The following is a 19760-nucleotide window of genomic DNA, read 5'->3' on the forward strand; positions in this document are numbered from 1 at the left end:
TATGTCAACAGAATCTGTTGTTGCTAAACATCTTTCAGAATTCTTAGAAAACTTACTTAAGCTCTTAAAAAATGTCAGCCTTCATGCTCTGGTTTAAGCAAGCTTATTTACTTAAAATTCCACCAACTGCAAATGTCTACTTCATGACCAGACCACTCCAAGAAGCATTTTGTATTAACTGAACAATTACCTCATTCTAATTTCACAAGAGAGTTCAACACAACTCAGCATCAACAACAAATGCACCATGTATATTTACGACAAGAAACATTGTATACGTACCACCTGTGGCAGCAGCAGGCAAAAGAGGCATATTGTCAAGTAAAGCCTTCAGAAGAACTGATCCAAACCCTTGTTGACTCGGGTCACACCTGCCATTGCTACAAAAAAAAAAAAAAAAAAAACCACAGACACTTTAACATTTAATGAATGTTAAAATGAATGAAGGGTAAAATCTCCCTTAGGAGATGAAGTTGAAAGACTGGTGTTTTTTGCAGTCATACCCTAAACACATATTTCCTGAACAGAACATCTACCAGATCTTGTTGCTTTATGAATTTAACGTCAAACAATAACAAACAAAACGTTCAGTTCAGAATGCATGCAAATCCCCAAAATACATGTAAAACAGAAATAAAGAAAAAGAAATATATGCAAATAATTAGCACTGACCTGATGCATAGTGCAAGAAATCGTGCACATTTGTGAGCTATGCTCCGCCCAGCTTCAAAGAAGCAAACACGTATAATATCAGAAACACATTTACGTGTTTTAGAAAGCAAACTGTCATTTCCTTCCTTTGAGCTGTGAAAACAAGTTGCACGCCTTAGAGAATAATATAAAACTATTTTTTTATAGCAAACCGATACTGAGAAACAGCCATGATAATTTGAACATAATTCCTCCCTTACCTGCCAGGGCCATTTGAATATACTCCGGCCAACCAACAAAGTGTGTCGAGTACAAGACTCTGAGCATGTTCTGTAGTCAGACCATCCTCTGTCTTCTTGCAAAGAGTGGTGAGCAGCTTCTCATGGAACTCTGAAAACTGTAACATTGCACACCGTTGAACTCTAGGGAGGAGGGGAAGGAAAGAAAAGCAGAATTATCCAATATGGCCATTCTCCAGCTTTGTATCCTGTCTTAGGAGCAGCAAAAAAAGAGAATCCTAGATGAAAGTAAAAGCAGTACACAAGCATATGCAATACTTTCTGTGCACACATTTCCAATCATCCTATTTTCTGCTCACAGAACTTCCTACATTACAATACATCTAGCAAACTTCTATGAAGTTTTTCCCCCCATTAACTTGTCTAGCAACTTCTAAACCTAAACAAATTTTCACCACCTACAGAACTTTTATCAACTGTTTGCACATACCTCTTTGCAGCCTCGTTGAACGCTTTAAGCCCATTACAGTCAGTGCCACCACTGCAGGGTGGCAGCTGGTAATACACTTCAAATACTGTATTACCTGCATCTAGGTCTGCAGTACCAGACCAAAGACTTCAACCACTTCTTTGTTAGCTAAACTTGATTCTAAACTTTTTGACAAATAATATAATTTCGGCTGTAAGCAACAAGGCAATGTGGAAATAGAAAGGGAAGATGCTTCCTTTAAAAAAATTCTGTTTTACCAAGAAAACTTATTTACATTTGCCTTTTGAAGTCAGGCAAAAAAAACACACTCAACATAAAATTTCATGCATGGTGTTATTCCACCACGACTTTCACAGCATAGTGCCCTCTTACTTGCAATTTACAGGGTTTTTCATACAAAATAAGCTTATGAAATAACAACTTGAAACAGTATCTTGACCTGAGCTATTTCAAGAACTAAGCTTTTGATGAGAAGCATAACTAAAGCTAATATTTCTTCAGAATTAAAAAACACCTACTAACCTTTCCTTTGAAATGGAAGTTTTTTTAAATCTTCGAATTGTAACAGAGACTTCTTGAAGTAAGTCACAGCCTCGCAGATTATCTGATTTTCTTGAAGAAGTAGTGGCTTCAATTTTACTAGATGGCTTTTCCTTATATTTTTGGAAAAAATAACATTCATAAATCACATTGGTTCTGATTTCTTTTTATACCTTGTTCAGTGAAATGCAGTTTGCTAAAATCTCTCAGTTTGAGCACTGTACCAAAACCCCCCATTTTTATTCACTAATTGCTTTAATATAGAACAATACATACGCACACACACACACATCTTCACAGAAGGATAGGACCTATCAACGACTGAAAATACTCAAGGGAACAGAAGTTTCAAAAACAAGTGCTCAGAATGTGAAAGTGGCAGAACAGACCTTTTCAATTCAATCTGCACAAAAGAAACAACTTAGAAATGTTGAACTCTAATTCTTGAAGGTGTCAACACAGTGTCACCTCTTTAGAAAGTAGTTTTTAATGGATCTTAATTCTGCTAACAGCTGCTTCATTTTCAGATGATATGAATCATACCAAGTCTACAACTACCAAACCTATCTTCCTTGGATATTCATTACCTTGCCTGCTGCAACTTTTGCCAACAATGAAGCAAGTGAATGGCCCTTGTTCGTCTGAGGTTTTAGAGGAGGTATTCTAACCACTGGTCTAATGCCACCATTGCAGATTTCTTCTGTTCCTCTGTCATTCACTGCTTTGACATGAATTAAAAATGAACGATATTTGCCACCAGCCATGCCTAAAAGTGGAGAAGAAAAAGGGAGGGGAGGAGAATTTGCACAGTTTAAACAGATTGCAAGTTGTAAACAGATCAACCATGTTAATGACAGTAGTTTATAATCCATTGTAAACAGCAACTCACTATGGTGGCATACAGCAGAATTTCTGAATGTACAAATAAATAACAAACCTATGTCTGACTTCAGAAGTACGAGATGCACTTCAGTCATACAGGTTTCATGCAAATAGCATAATAAACTGGTTTACCTTTAACAAGCTTTGGACTTGTTAGTGTCAACATTCCAGCATGTCCTGATAGATCAAGTCCAGTAGCCAGCCACACTGGACCACAAAGTATATCTTCCTTGTGTTCTTCCAGAAATGGACACAATCTAAGACCTTACAAAAACATGAATAATATGGGTCTGAATTAGCCATAATTAAGTCATAAAATCTGATCATTTGCAAGGATTAAAAATGCACCATGTCAAACTCTGATCACTAAATACATATAACTTTACATAAAAAAAGACTTGAAGTTCACTTTTAGACATTTTCCAATGAAATCAATTGATTTGAAACCATTTTAAAACCAGTTTTAAAACCATTTTCAGTTGCATTACGTGGATTAATATATATCTTGACTGGCTTACAAAAGCCATAAAATACACAACTGATAAAATAAAGAATCAATATATACAGAGCCACAATCCTTACTGGGTCATAATTGAAGCAGGACAGCACTGTTTAAAAACAAAACGAGTAATAAATTTAAAACAAGGATGCCTTTGTTTCTTTTATGGGATATACAAATTATTGAAATCATCTTCACTTATCTGCTGCTGCTTTCTCAGCATGAAACACCTCCTTTCAGCACTTTTATCACCCCTTTGATCCTTTCCCTCATCCTTTGTACCCTCTCCTTTCTTGGAGTCAGAATCATAGAATGGTTTGGGTTGGAAAGGACCTTGACAGTCATGCTCTAGATAAGGTTGATTACATGAGAGCAAAGAAGGTGTAAAGTAAGACTGTTGAAAGGACCAAGTAAAAGAACCATAGCTCTAGAACTGAGTCATTCCAACTGACAAATTTTAGTCTGCGGCTCTCCTCACTCAGACCCACTCATTGCTTTTCACAGTCTAAGACATTTTGTGGAAGAGTGCTAGTTAATAACAAAGTTATAAAAACAGGCACAGTGTGATGTCACCTAGTTATGAATTCTTTACACTCTGTTCCTTACTGGTTTACTGCAGCAATCTCTATAAAAGCCAAGTATGCAAAGAAAAATTATACTAAAACTAGCCAAAGAAACAAAGTAAAATACTGCTGAAACAGGCTAGCAATTTAAATTTGAAAGGTCAATCTACTTGATTTCTAAATTCAAATAAACATTAATCTGCTTATAAACACCAAACCTCTCTAGAAGTTTAGAACATTTCTGGTGTGTTTGTGTTAAACTTTCAATTCATACAGCAAACAGGTAAGAAAGAAAAATAACTTTGAAGACAGCTGAGAAATTAGTCTATTTTAATGTTTGATAAATTTTTGCAGAGGAATTCAAATTTATCATTAAAACAAGAAAAATGCAAGGTCCTATTCTAACTGAAGTATATAACAAGATCAACAAAACTTACATTGTGGTTCCTCTACATCCATATACTGCATTTCTTCGCTGAATTCCACCAGTCCTGGTTTTCCATTTCTCTCCACTTCTATATTATGAGCTGGAGATAAAGGAAATGCGATTTGTCTATCTACTGCTGCTTCTGGAAATAAAAATATTAGCATGATTTCAAACACTGTTCAAGGCTCAGGAAAAACAGAAGTGGTAGTTTTCATCGCAAAATTATCAACTTTCTGCTCACAGCAGTATTTCTAATACAATCCCACAATTATACAAAGCCATGTTTTTCATATGGATTGAAGTTGCAGCAAATAGTTAAAACAATAGTATTTTTGAATGACCTGTAAAGAACCTGTTTTGTTTTAACACTGCCCAAATTCTTTTCCCCTAATAATCAACTGCAGATTACTCCAAAGCAATTAGATTCCAATACTGAAAGTCTGGTCATTTAAACTTTAAATAACTGGTTTGCTCCTGCTGAACATCAAACATTATTTTGGTAATACTTAAACATAGGCCCTTTTCCAATTAAATGGAGCACATGAATTATAGATGAAGAGGACATGCAAGCAAATTAATGAGAAGCATATACAGTGAATTAACTGCCAGACCAAAACCATTAATTCCCAACCGGAAGAATTATGCCTCTGGCCTTCCCATTACTACACACTACATATTTAACTGTTTCCAGGACTCCTGTCATACAAAAAAAATGACTGAATAAACTATCCTGCACATCTTCCCTACATCTCATTATCTTAAAATTTTAGCTCCTTTCTCTCCCCATGGAAGGAGAGAAGTTGAGGGGGGAGTTAATAGAATTTCGGTCTGGGGTTTTTATACATTTCTAAGAGCCATCAAACAATGTTGAATATTACTTCTCTCTAGTACTGGAACATTTTGGTTAAGATCTATCACAGATATAAATTACCTAGCTTTGTCTTCCCTTATAATGAAATCATTAGTGTCCTGTTTTATTTTATTCAATACTGCATAGAAAAAAAGGCAAATGTCACTAAAGTTCTTCTCCAAAACTCAAGAAATTGAAAAAGGGAAGGAAACAACTGCAATGCAGTTACACTTGGAGAAGATGTTGGTTAGTTGTGGATCTCCAATCCTACTGAATAAAAACGGACTTTGCCAAGGCTGCCTTGAAGGTGCTCTCCCATTCCCCAGACATTTCCAGACCGCCTGACCCCCCATTCGATGCCTTTTCTACCTTGTAACAGAAAAAAGCGAATTCCAGTATATTGCATGCAAGGAAGTGAAATGTCATTTTATGGAAGAGCTCTGTCATGTCTTCTGATCAGTATGCTCTGCTGAAAAGCATTCACAGAGAGCTCTGGCAATTTAGTTCACAACTGTCTCCAAGGAATTACCAACTCATGGAAGTGTTTGCTCAGAAGTGTTTAAAATTGAAGCATTAAGGAAAAGAGTTTAGCTTTTCTTCTATTGTTTTGTTCCATAGGTGAAGATTTTCAGGTTAATTCTGACATCCAGAACTACAAATGGACTGAAATAATGCTGAAAACAAAGGTTCCATTCAGGAGAGAAACATGGACAACCTGTTCTGGCTTTTTCTTTGATAGAACAAATTCCTTCTACATGTTAAAATTTAGTTTTTACAGCAAGGATTAAAAAAATTGAAGAAACTGATAGAACACCTGTTGACTGCTGTCCTGCAGTCACAGCTAGCACTTCTGTTAAATCTAAACCATCTTGAACCCTACAAGAATAGGCATTTCTCAAACAGTATTACTATGTATTAGTATGTATTATTAGAGTATTTTCTTCTTGGGTTTACAACCAGTTTACTAAGAGAGTATCTCCAGCACACATATTTTGTTGTTAAAAACTGGGGGATGTTACAGAGTGAAGTTTTATGAAAGAATGTTAATGATCTTTGAAATGTCTATATTCCTTTTTGAAATTTACTGTTACTCTTGTGTTTAAGTGGGATGGTCTTACCAAGCAATTGAAAAAAATAGGAATAAGAGGGAAAAAGGGCTTTTATGATCATGCTTGCTGTTTTCCTCAACAAAATGTATATCTATCAAGGAATTTAATAATATCTGACAGCAAGATTTCTCTGAAATAGCCAGTTCCCAGAAGCTTTGGAAAAAGTGGCCAGATAAAGATAAGCAATTAATGCCTCAGTAAAAGGAGGTGCAGCATGTAATACCTTCCACACCTAGCAGACAAGGCAGCAGGACATGAAACAAATGCTCTCACCACAGGAAAATCCCAGTGGAGGTACTTTCACATCAAAGAACTGAATTTTCAACTTATGCTACCCCCTCACAGGTTCCCTGAGAGCTAGTAAGATGCAGAGTCTTCCCAAGATAGGAGTCTTCCCAAGGCACGAGCATTCCTAACTTTGGTCTACTCTGTCAAGGCTGCAAGGAGTAGAAGGTGAAATCATGCTGCAGCTTTCACATAGCTTAGTCAATGAGCCAAATGATGAGAGAATTTTCAAGGAAACCACGGGAATTTTTACTTCCATCACAAAACGCCTTGCTATTTTCTCACTGGCAAGTAATCTTCTATGACTTGGAATAATTTAGTATATCAAAATCTTAAAAGAGCATCATTTGTTTAATCAGTCAATCTCCAGGATGATTTACAATTGACAATTTATTTTTAATGACTGTAGGATCAATGCAGTACAGAATTATAAGTGAATTCAGTCTTTTTGAGCTATGTACTTTTATTTGCATAAATGTCAAGATTTTGAAACTGTTTACCCAGTTTGTCTCCCCCATATACATTCAAGCACAATTGAAAAGAGCCCTTGATACTGGGAAACAGAATAAATCAGTGAAAGTGAAACACACAATTACAAGCAATTTTTCTGATATATATCACAGAGAATAATGAATTTGAGAAAATAAATAATGTTTTGAAAGATAACCTATTTTTTTCTTACCATTGACTTTCCCTAAGCCTGGAGCTTTATTTTTCAGTAAAGTCACTTGAATCTGGGGAATGTTTGTGATGTTTGAATTCAAAACAAATTTGAAGTCCACATGTCCAACCATACAGGCTTTTGGTAGAACTAGTTCAAAGACATGCTCATCCCAGCTGTTGCTGTCAGGAAAGAAGAAGATAATGACCCAGTGTACAGAGAAAATTCCCATCACACAGGCAGCATCACCCACTCCATTCTGCATCTATGTACACTCTCTTTAACAAGAAGAAAAACTTGTTTTGCGTTAGCTGACAATTGATATGACAGGGAGAAGCAATGTTTACATAAAAGCAGAAGTGGAAAGATTCCCCATTACCTTTTTCGCAGTATGGTTTCCATATTACTATAAATACCAGTCATTCATTTCCATGGAAAAAAAGGTACAAGAATAAAAAACCAAACACAACACTACAAGAAGATCTATCAATTAGTGAAGCATATGAAAGAATGATTAGATGTACCTACCTTGTAATTTCTTTCAAGTTGCCCTTATCCATTGTTTAACACTTAACAATGTCACTTTCCAGTGGTACAAAATCAACATATAGGAGACTCAAAATACTATTTTCAAAGTATTTTTAAAGCATATTTGATAATTCATACAGGATGAAAAGTGCCTCTTACCAGGTGCACACTCAGAAGGCTGTGCTGTGCAAAAGGGTGCAGCTTTCTTTTATTAAGTCACATTTTTGTTTTGAAGACAAGTTTGGTTTACACTGAAAGTCTAAATTTGAGACAAGTACCCCTCGATGATTCCATTGCTTGATACACTGGGGTTTGCAAAACACAGTTCAAACCAAAGAGCAATGAAAATAAAACTAATTTTGTGTCAATTTTCCTGTTCATGTACGTTTTTAAAACTAACTGAACTTCTTGATCTCCTTAATTTAGCAGTAAATATTTTTTTTAAAAGTAAATTTGATATACTTATTTGGCTGTATAACTGAGAACACTAAGAAACTGAGTATGCTGCTATAAATATTTTTGAGACATCTTTCTAATATCTAATTCACAAATAGGTATTTTAACTTCAATAGCATGCTACACATAAAGTATTGTGCAGAAAACCATTTTAAAATAGATTAAGGAATGGTGCAAATATATTTATTTCTGCTCAGTAATATCCCTGATGGCCAGATCTCCTTCAGGCACATGTAATAAAACTTAAGAGATTTCAGGTACAAGTAATGAAATGGCATGCCAGCTTTCCACAGCTAGCAGCATAGAAAAGCAGAGATTTTGAAAGGGAAGTTGTGGTTATGATTCAAGAAGGCACAGTGAAGAATTTTCAGCTAACTTTACAAAGAACACAGGTAAATAAAATATAATGAAAATTTATCCCACTGCTCGGGGGGGAAAAACCCTAAAACCTCTGTTAGTACCTGTAACAGTAAATATTTAGAATAACTCATGCCTTTCCTCTAGCTTGGGGAACACATAATCCAGTGCCAAACAGAGAGATGTTGGGGGGGGGGAGGTGGGGAGGTTTCATGTCATGCAAAGCATGGACTAAGTAAGACACTCAAAGGAGCCAGACTTCTGAAACAAAAAGTAATATTCTGCTCATCCAGTTTTAGTTAAAGATCTGGTACAAACCCAGAAATGAATAATAAACCACTCTGCCTGCAGCAGTGTTTTGTAGTCTATGTGTTGCATACAATGCACACAGCCATAGTGAATTACAACTGCTATTTGTCTACCCTAGAAATCTATTTTTGACAGAATTGAGTAGCAGATGCTCAATAGGCACATATGGAATAAAGAATCTCCATGAAGGTCTCACATTAATCCAGCAGTTAAGAGACCTTCTTATTCCTCTGACAATAAACTTCACAATCTAATTGTCATTAGTTAAAAGATTCCCCTTTAAAGTTTTCATTTAATATCTCACAAGTTGCTTTAAGTACATCCTTTATTCATGTGCAAAGTTTCAAAGTAGGAAACAAATTAATTTACTTCCTTGTTATTTTCTCATATATTAGCATATCTATCCCAAATTGATAACCGAATGCAAAGTCTTTTAGGAACTCTTCTACCTTTGAAACACTTCTAAATCTATAGCATCTTTCTAAAGAAAAACATTCAACCTGTGCTGTGTTCTAAGCACCAATATACCATCATTCTCAACTACAAGATATTTTCCAACACACTTATTCATTCCTTTTCTAGAACACTGCATTGTCTGATCTTCCACTACAACTGAACATCACTATCTAGCTCTTCCTTCTTTCATATATTTTCAAAGAAGTCTCCGTAAGATGAATACATCCAACATAAATTTGAGATAAAGCCAGGAAACTCAGATGTCACTGTTTTATCCATGCATATTAGGAATTCATCTACCTCTCTTTTAAAAGAATTAACCTAATTTAACATTTCAGTTACATTACACCTGAGGGGACAATACTGATATTTAGATAATTCGCAAGGAAAATCAGACTCTGCTTTTCTTTTTCCTTTGTGCACTGTCTTTTTAAAATAACAAATTAGGATTGTAATATAATGCCATTTTCTAAAATACAGTTACAGGATTATCTCTTTCTATCTATTTGAGAAACAAAATAATTACCATATCAAATTGCATTACTCATCCATCTAGCACTATAACCCCACATCGTGATAGGTATCAGTATGAGGCACTCAAAAAGTGATAAAAAGAGATAAAAGGAACCTTATACTAAAGACCAAAAAAATAACCCAGAAATCAATCAGTTATTCTTCCCATGTAACTTTTACTTAAGACCTAACATGGCTTTCAATCTTAAGACTCTACCCTAAGAACAAAGGGACTGTAATTCATTTTTCATCATGAGTCATATAGCAGCTGTCAAAGATTTCCAGTGCTAAACCAAAACTTCTAACTTTTCCTCTTTACAATCCTGTTTTATTTAGCAGCAGGCATAATTCTTTTCCTCTAATGAAACAATAATCATAAGTTAATTTTCCACTTATCCCCTTCCAATTAACAGCTATAACCTTCACTGCTTGCTTAATTGTAACTTCATATTGATAGCTTTTTACTTTTCAACCGTTGCTGAACACATTTGGATAATCAATAGTTTTAACTGGAAGTTATTTTGCAAGGAACCACCTCCCTTCCACTTGCTACATACAGAATATTTGACTTGCACAATGCAAAACCACAAGATAAATAAAGGCTTTAAAGCCTATAATGCATTGCAAGTTTTCAACTGTAGCTTATGAATATTTATTTGAAGCAAGTCCAACTCCTGTTATGTGTCAGCCCTGGAAACGCCTGCATCTATTACATGTTTTCCCACCTGGAATGCTTCATTATCACATGCTATCTTTCAGCTGTTTATATGACATGCTTTTTTTGACCCACACATGACCTCTAGCTTCCCTAGCACCCTTTGGCCATTTCATTATTTTCATTGTATGGCTATTTCAAGTCTGCATGACAATCCAAATGTTACACATCAGTGGAACAGATGTTTAGATGACCTAAAAATCCTGTAGTATCTTACACACATCCCTTAATAAAACAAAAATATTTCTATCTACATTGTGTTTCTCAAGCATTTTTCACAAAAAAAACTACACAAAGCTACTTCAGGTAGGTTTTAAGCAATCCTTCAAGGAGACTGCAACACTGCTGTAGTAGTATTTAGGATCCCAGAGGAATTCCAAATTCTCATGTCACGTGTAAAAAACTAAGTCCTGCTACACATACCATGTTGGTGCAGTTCATTTCAATGAAAATACTGACTAAACTTTAGCACTACAAAGGCTCTGGAGCAGCTTAAATGTTTCATACATAAAGATTTAACTTGAATAGACAGAAAACCAAATTCTACCTTCATTTTTTAAAGTAAATTACAATATGATTTAATTTAGGACAACTAATTAGTCACACTGGCACCCACAGTTGCATTTTCTGATTAAATAATGTACGAAAAATGTGTGTATACATAAGAAGGGTGAATCAGACTTCTACAGAAAGTATCAAGAATATCTCCAATTCTGGCAAATGTGATTGTCTATTTATGTCATGTTATGACCACATTTGGCAAATAAAACTCCACCAATTCAAAACCTGAGTTTTCAATTTGTTTCAAGGTCCACTAAAATGCCTCTGGCAATCTCACCAACACCTATAATGCAAACTGCCAAATGGGGATTATCATCTTTGCAAACACATCTTCTTAAACTTGTACACTAGTTAAAAACAATTAAATGGCATGAAATTTGTGGTTGTACAGCTACACTAACTAGTGAAGCAATGCACACATTTCCTCATGCACTGTTCCCCTACGTACCTGTCCGTCTGTAGCTTCCAAGTCCGAGTGTGCTGAGCTGCATCCCCGTGGTGCTGCTGGTGCAGATGCTGAGGGTGCCGCCTCTGCTGCTGCTCCTGCTGGACTTCCACCCAACAGGGAGGGACAGTGGCTGAAAACCGTGGTGTCAAGGTTTCAAAACGGGTCAGTTCCACCAGGGATGTCAGTGTCTCAAGGGAGAATGGCTGGTCCACCAAAAGATCAACTCCTGAATAATTACAGCACATACATTCATTACTACATAGATATTTTTTCCAGAACATCCTATTAAAAATAGTTTGAAATATATCAGAACTGCTACAGGCAAAATGAACTACAAGTCGTATGAAGGTTTTTTTAGTTAAAAAAGAGTAATAAATTCTACACCCCCCCCCCAAAGCACCACCCTGAACAAACAACAAAAAACAACTACAAAAAAAACCCAACACAAGCAACCAAACATCCCAGCCTTGAAGCCTGTATCCTTTGAAGGCAGTTCACTTGGAATAAATTTTCTAAATACTGAGAGCTCTGAGCATGCTGTCTGGAATTCAGCCAGAGGCATCAGGAATAAGTAATTAGCCAGCTATACTTTGAAGATGTAAAGCTGATTAAACATTTTTTTAATATCCCTACTGACTCAGATAAAAAAAATATTTCATGAAAACAGACATACAGAATTACTAGGCATTTTTATCACTGTTTAAAACATTACTTTGGCCCCTTGTTATCAATATTGACTTGTTTTATGGTGGATTACTAGAACGCTGTTGAAGTTTTACTCCCAATTTACTTTAAAAGAGCGGTAAGTGAAAAACAACATGTTTTATGTTAAGCACTTAAAAGACACTGGGCCTTGACAACTATTTTGTCTTCTTGTCTTTATATTTAGGCCTTGTACCAAGGAAACAAGGGCATTAATTGAAGTACTGAAAACAAAAATATCCCAGGAAGTCAAATACCTAGAGGAACCACAACTGAAACCAAAAATTGATAATCAGATTTCCTCAGACATACAAAATCCCCAACCAACCAAAAAACCCCAAACTAAACCAAAAACAGACAAAAAAACCCAAACCAAAACAAGAAAACCCCAAACAAAACTCAACCAACCAAAGGACTCCCACCAAGCAAACTTGAGGGAAATTAAGACATGTATATTTTCTAGTATTTTGAGCATTTTCTCTTAAAAATGTGTTTTGAAGGAAAAGCTTTTACTTGTAAAGAAATCATGGGCTTCAAAAGAAGAAATTTGCTGCCTGACTACTACTGTCACCACTCGAGGTGAGGAGATAATAATACACCAACACAAATACCACCCTCGCTGCAAAGCCTAAACTTAGAGAGTATCTTGAAAAACAATCCAGGTTGACTTGGAGGTGAGGCACTTGGACAAGTAATAAATTCACTCTCATTGCAACTATAATAATTTCTACTTTTCAATTTCAGAGGCAGGAAAATGCCAAAGAAATCAGAAATGCTTTAGAAATTGAATTTCAATAATATAGCAAAGATCTTCACTTTTTTAACTGCCAAACGTGAACCTCATTAGCTGGATGACACTGCAATGAGAAGTGAGATCATTGCTCAAACTGTACAACAAGCCTATCTTTGAGCAGACTGGATTTTTCTGCTTCATTTTCCTTCCTCCTCCAACAGGAACAAATCCAAATTCAGAGTATTCACAACAACCACATACATGTAATCAATGCCTAAGACTGAAAATTAAGAACTTAACTTTCCACTGCTGTCAAGTATACTTGGCTTCATTTAAAAATTACAAGATTTTATTACATTCTAACAAAGTGTTATGACAAGACAAACAGCAAACTTGATAACTGGTTTTAAAATGGACAGGAAGACCAATATTCTTTTTTATCTCACTTTGAAAAAAGGCATTATTTTAGATTACTTCACTACAAAAAACCCTCAGTTCTTTAAAAGGAAATAGTAATCTATGATTGCTATAAGAATTACTTATTTTCTCTTAAAGCAATAGAATTTAATATGCATCCAAGCTGCAAATTTAGGCTAGAAAATAAAATGCAAGAAACACATTCTAGAATGCAAACAACAGAGAAAAATAAACACACAAAGCCCACAATATAAAGTAACAATGTATGAGTAGAAGTTTCTGCTTGTTGCAGGACTTCATTTCCCCAAACAGAAGCCTTCCTCTCGAGCTGTGTCTCTGTCTGAAAAACATGCTAAGACAATAGTGGAAGAAAACACTTTTTCTGATTTTAGCATGTAAGACCAAAAGAGAAGCAACACTGATATTATAAATCAAAGGCTGATCACGATCCACACAAGTACTGACAACCTCAGTACTGAAGAGGTTTACAAAGCCCTGACAATCATTCTCATATATGCTAAGACTCCTGTGTAATTGACTTTAGTATTCTCAAGAGTTCTGCAACCATTTGGTTTCAACAACTCCAATCCAGACCCCTCATTTCAGCATTGGCTTCTTGTGACTTTTAAGCTTCTCTCAGAGCTTTTAGTGACTCAGTTTGACGCCATAGCAAAATAGTACTCAGTTAATCTGATCATTCCTGTGTACCAAACAACTCTTTGGAAACCATTACAGAGCAAGATCAAGCAATACTACAACGTCTAAATAATATGACTACTTAAAGGAGGACCTGCAGCTTGTTTACAACCTAAAGATACAGTTACTTTGAAGTCTATACACAAATAAATCAATTTCTTAATCCAATAAGTCATATTCAAGACTATACTGAAGGTTGGATGGGAACAAAATAAAAAAAAGGAAAAGAATTTCCCTGTATAGTACTGGCCGAATTTAAACAGTAATGATCATCTATTTGACTCATCAGGATAGCGAGAGTTACCATTTGCTTGGAAGTCACTTATCTCTGCTGAGAAGGGAATGCATCCATTGAAGCACATCCTTGACATCTATGTTCTTTTTTGTTTTATTTGCCATTAGCAAAAGAAGGGTGCAGAAGAAAGCCATAGACTTTTTCCTCCTCACATATGTACAACACTTCATTTTCTAGAGATCTTCAGACTTCAGGAATGGCTTCTTTGGTGAAAAAGAGAAGAAGCAGGGGAAATACAGTCCCCAAAGCAACTGCTGTAATACTGCTTACAAATAAACTTACAACAAAAAGCATCTCTTCCTTATTTCGACTGACTCTTGAGGAATAAAATCAGGGTCACACAGTCTGCCACACTTAAAATCACACGTAGAGACTGGAAAAAGTCAAAGTGTTTTGTTTTGTTTTTTTAAATCAGGACCTGCTGAAGTGTTATGCTTGTACACACCCAGTGACAGACATACAGCAACTACAGAACTCTAACTTTGGGCAGCAAAAAAAATATCAAGCAGCATGCTTGCAATTAAATAATTGCAAGTCATGTTCAGATGCAGCTTTCAAAAATGACAAAAGTATTTTGATACATGTACACGTGTGCAATTTACCTGTAATGCCTGGACTAGAAGGGTTGGATAAGGGCTTGGTGCCTTCTGATGACTGGTCTACACTTTTGGTAAGGGATCCATCTACAAGTATATCAGCTTCATCGATGTCATCGCAGGTCCCTCCAATCTGAAGGAAATGAAGTTCTCCACCTAAAATCATCACAGACAACAAAAGAAGAAAGTGTGAACAGGCATACAGCTAGATTCAACTCACAAGACAGATTTGCACTTAAACTGCTATGCAATTATGACAGTATTTATGCAGAACCTGAAATCAGTGAAATTGGACAGGAATACTTACTTTGCTTTACTACTATTATTTTTTTTCAGGGCAAATGCAAAACAGAACTACAGAAATACTGCAGTTAAAAAATGGCATCAAAGGTAAAAACTATATGGGGGGACAGGTTTTAAAAGGCAATTAACAAAGGAAACCTCAATAGAAACCTAAAATCCTAACCATTATGACAATTCCCATAAACCAAATTATGCTTATTACAGAAAATATTCTACCATGTCAAGTGAAGGCCTATACTACCTCACCTGTACAGAGTGCATAAACTTACTTTTAAATTTCAATATCTGAAAATTGAAAATTAAATTAATTTCTCTAAATTCTCCTAACTAAGGAGCTCTCCACATTATTTCATCAAACCTAGAATTAAAACACGGATCTAGTCAACAGACAAAAGAGCCAAGTCCAAAATTTTCACTGGACACAATGTATTGATGGAAGCTTGAAATTATTCAAGGAGGTTGCCCATTATTCACCACTACAGGTACACATAGATCAATTCTATCATTTACAGAGAAGTCACAGAACCAAAGAGTGCTAAGATCCTCAGGTCCAACCATTAACCCAGCACTGCCAAGTCCACCACTAAACCATGTCTCTAAATGCCACATCTGCACACCTTTTAAATACCTCCAAGGAGAGTGACTCCACCACCACCCTGAGCAGCCTGTTCCAATGTTTGGCATCCCTTTCTGTGACAACATTTTTCCTAATATCAATTCTCCCCTTGAGCAGCTCGAGGCCTTTCCTTTTATCCTGTCACTTGTTATTTTGGAGAACAGGCCAACCCACTACAATCTGCTCTCAGGTAGTTGCCCAGAACCATAAGGTTATATCCCTGAGCCTCCTTTTCTCCAGACTAATCAACCCCACCTCCCTCAGCTGCTCTTCCTTCAACTTGTGCTCTAAGTCACTGAGAAGGAATGTTTAACTTTACATAATGCTGGGGGAGGGGGTGGGGTGAGAAGAGCTGTTACCAGTTCCAGAAGTTGCAAGAAGTTGAATTAGTAGGATTCAAATCAAGAGGCAAATCCAAGCATAGGCCTTAACGTGATTTTTCTGAAAAATTATCAGACTGACCTTCAGCATCTGACAAACATTATGACAAACACTGCTATACAAAATATCCAGGTAATTTGAAACAAAAAACCTGACAATAAAAATGTAATAAAACCCCAAGATAAAAGCAGGTATATGTCCTGTACCGTGAGGGGTGAGGGGAGTGAAACAGAATGATAGAGAGGCACAGGGAAAATGTGAGGCACAGAGAAAAGATGTGAGGCACAGAGGAAAGATGTGAGTCACACAGGTTTGATTTTTTTGAAATCTCACTAAGAAAGGCCTGACAACAAATGCCTTTATAACTCACTCTTTTATGAAGATAGAAAAACAAATCGCTCAAATTACCAAAATGGTCAGAACAACTCTATGGACAGGATCAGTGCACTGAGCTGTGGGAAAATCCACCCCAGGTCTAGGTAATGTACAGAAGTAGCATTCCTGGGATCTGAAGGGATGGAGATTTTGTCATTATCTTTATCTTTTTATTCTATCTTCTCAAAACACCTATTCCATTAAGCCATTTCTTGGTGGGTCTTTTCTAACTGAGATCCACTAAGAAGCTGTCCCAAACCACACATCCTTGGTGCAGAACAGTAAGTACATCCCAAGCAGACCCCAAGAGTGGAGGGGGAAAAAAATAGTTCTAGCAAATAACACTTTTGAGTTTCCTTGAAATTAAACAGCTCATAAATAAGCAATTTTCCTCAAACTTCAAAGAGAATTTGAGACACATTAGAAAACACAGACGTTGACAGCTTCATTTGGTAGTAAGTCAAATTAGTTTGTGTATCACTTTGTTTACTGCTCAGCAGCAAAAATGTCCTTACCATTTTTTCCATACAAGAGAATAGTCATAATTCCTGAAAGATTCCAGCACTTTTCCAAGGAAAAGTCTGTGCTAAACTTGAGATACCCCACTTCTTCTCATTCGTTTTTTAAAAGGTTCTATAAAGAAGTTTACTATGAACTAAAGTTGTACAGTATCAGCCTCTGCTTAAGCACACTTTTCCAAAATGCTGTAGCTGGCTGTGCCCTGATATCACAAAGGAGGCATTTCCTCTCATAGAACATCCAAAGATGACTTTCTGATGATGCATGCTTCATTATTTGTTTCAGTGATACTGCAGTTCCAACAGTCAAGTGCCAGTGGAAATATCTGCACAAAAGTCAATGCCTTTTTTTTTTTCTTTTTGTGTTACTACTATTTTTTGCAGCACTAGGCTGAAAGAGTGACTTGTCCAGTGCTTTCTAATTCTAGCCAGGGAGCAAACATCTCAAGTAGCAGTTTATCTGAAGGGTCCCCTGCTTGCATCACTTTGACAGAGGCAATAAATATTTCTATTGTACTACCAAGAAGATATGAAAGCTGACACTGACATACTCAGTTATCACAAAAGAGACAAATTGGAAACTAGCTTCATTATACCTCCTTCAAAAAACAAGTAACACAATCAAAACATTGTTAATTTAATTCTGAACTGTATTTAAACCCTGCAATTTGCATGGATTCAAGAACCTGGTGGCAATACAAACAGAACACAAGAATCACAAATTTATTCAAATAAATCACAGGCTTCCTTCTGGTTCCAGGAAAGCACCACTGGATCAAGCTAGAGACTATGCCAGTGACTAAGGCCACAGAAGTCAAAGCCAATCAGGTAAGATGTTCCTGCACTCTAGAAGGAGTTTGGGAAGAGTGACACCATTGTCATTAGCCAATCACAGCACTATGACATAGTTGAACAACAGAAAATTAATTAAAAGTAATTAGAAAACAAAACTGCAAGTATGCACTAATTAATTTATAGTCCCCTCCTTCTCTTGTCATTAGTTAGCTCTAAATGTGCAAATTCAGAACACTTGAAAAATGTCATCAAGAAAGCGATCCCAAAACCTCATTTGGAGACACTCCACTTTAAACTACTCTAGCAGATTTTAGCTATAAAATTCTGCCTTGAATTTGAAAAAATAAAATGCAATTGAATAGGGACAAGTGAAAGTTACCATGTCTAGAAAGAAATAATTAAAAGCCCTGTTACAAGATAAAAAAAAAAAAATCAGCTAGACAGCAGTTCTGTAAGAGAGGTTCTTGTGAATCAGATAATAAACCTCATTCAATTTCCTGCTCAAAAGTGCAAACATTCCACTATGTATACACACACATGGTATGTACAAACTCCAGAGCTGCTTGAGGAATTCATCTGTAGGATTACTGGGCCTGGTTTTGCATACCTCATCAAGAAACTTGTGGACTGACTTGATCAGATCTTTTGGGAAGGGAAAGTAAAGGCTGCTTTGTTTTCTTCTTCTTCTGTAAGTTTGAAAGGATTGGAGATATTCAGCTTGAGACAATAAATGGTTGGAGAAGGACAGCACTTAAATAAACTCTGTTTTTCCCTCCTTTTTTGAAGAAATCTCTTTGCTATATTCATAATGAATGGTACAACAGATACGACTCCAGTGACAAAGATGATAGAGACTAAACACTAGTGAAAAAAATTATCATCAAGGGCAACATGCAGCAGGAGAAATTTCATGAGCAGACTGTTAAATCTCTGCCTTCGAGATGTTTGCAAATGGTGATCAGTAGTCTGTTTCTGAATGGGTAAGTATAATTGACCTTGACTTGAAGATGAGCTCTTAGCATCACTTCCAATACTAATTCTGATGTAGAAAAAAAAATTGACTTCTCAAATCCTATTAGACTCCATTACCAAAAAAGGTAGAAAATTGAAAATACTGAATTGATTCCTGAACTTCAAATACACAGGACAGACAAAGTCTAATGACAAGGAAGACGCAATCTAAATCAGAAAAAAACTACAGAGTGGGATTACTACACTATTTACAACTTAAGAGCAAGAAAGGTGCTATAAATGAAAGGCATGAGATTTGAAAAAATCAATTCTCAAATGTATCCAAGTGGCATCCAATTCTGCCAGGTTTGCAGGTAAGAAATATCAGCATAGGCAACTCACCCTGGACATACCAAAATCCAGCCTGAAAAAATACTGTTTCTGACAAAAGGGAGGGACTAAAAAACCCTTGTTATATTGTAGCACCTTTAAACTGTTATAATGTAACAGATTCAAAACTTCAGGTGAGCACAATCCAGCAATAAAAAACTGTATCTGACCCTCTTAAACACAAGATGCTAAACTTTAAATATCAAAAGACCACCCAACAGCAGTATCTCAATTTAAAAACAGTACCTGCTGCCTTGTTTTAGAATAAAGAAATTATTTCTTTTCTTACTTATTATATTGAATATCATAAAAGCAGAGTTTAGACTCTTACTAATGATACAAGAGAAAACATCTGAACCCTCATATGAGAGCAGACAAAGCACTAGTAAGAGAGATATTAAATACAGTCTACCTTGGCCAAGGGGAAGAGAAGAAAGCAAAATTCAAAGAGAC

At 36.0% G+C, this 19760-nt stretch overlaps 1 protein-coding gene across 6 annotated transcripts in view; it reads right to left on the reverse strand.

Moving 5' to 3' along the window:
• Window positions 1-19760, reverse strand: part of BIRC6 (baculoviral IAP repeat containing 6) — a 173217-nt gene that overhangs the window by 122258 nt on the left and 31199 nt on the right. For 4 of the 6 annotated variants that reach the window (XM_053939826.1, XM_053939831.1, XM_053939830.1 and 1 more), the window contains exons 11-20: window positions 14985-15134; window positions 11540-11765; window positions 7218-7378; window positions 4302-4433; window positions 2935-3066; window positions 2508-2686; window positions 1903-2033; window positions 912-1073; window positions 673-825; window positions 283-380 (exon numbers count right to left, since the gene is read on the reverse strand). In XM_053939826.1, coding sequence (XP_053795801.1) covers window positions 283-380; window positions 673-825; window positions 912-1073; window positions 1903-2033; window positions 2508-2686; window positions 2935-3066; window positions 4302-4433; window positions 7218-7378; window positions 11540-11765; window positions 14985-15134 — 1524 coding nt within the window. The remainder of the gene's footprint in view (window positions 1-282; window positions 381-672; window positions 826-911; window positions 1074-1902; window positions 2034-2507; window positions 2687-2934; window positions 3067-4301; window positions 4434-7217; window positions 7379-11539; window positions 11766-14984; window positions 15135-19760) is intronic. The other 2 variants (XM_053939829.1, XM_053939828.1) reach the window with 2 other exon arrangements.

The sequence above is a fragment of the Vidua chalybeata genome, chromosome 3, assembly GCF_026979565.1.
Source record: "Vidua chalybeata isolate OUT-0048 chromosome 3, bVidCha1 merged haplotype, whole genome shotgun sequence".
In the NCBI taxonomy this organism is placed as follows: Eukaryota; Metazoa; Chordata; class Aves; order Passeriformes; family Viduidae; genus Vidua; species Vidua chalybeata.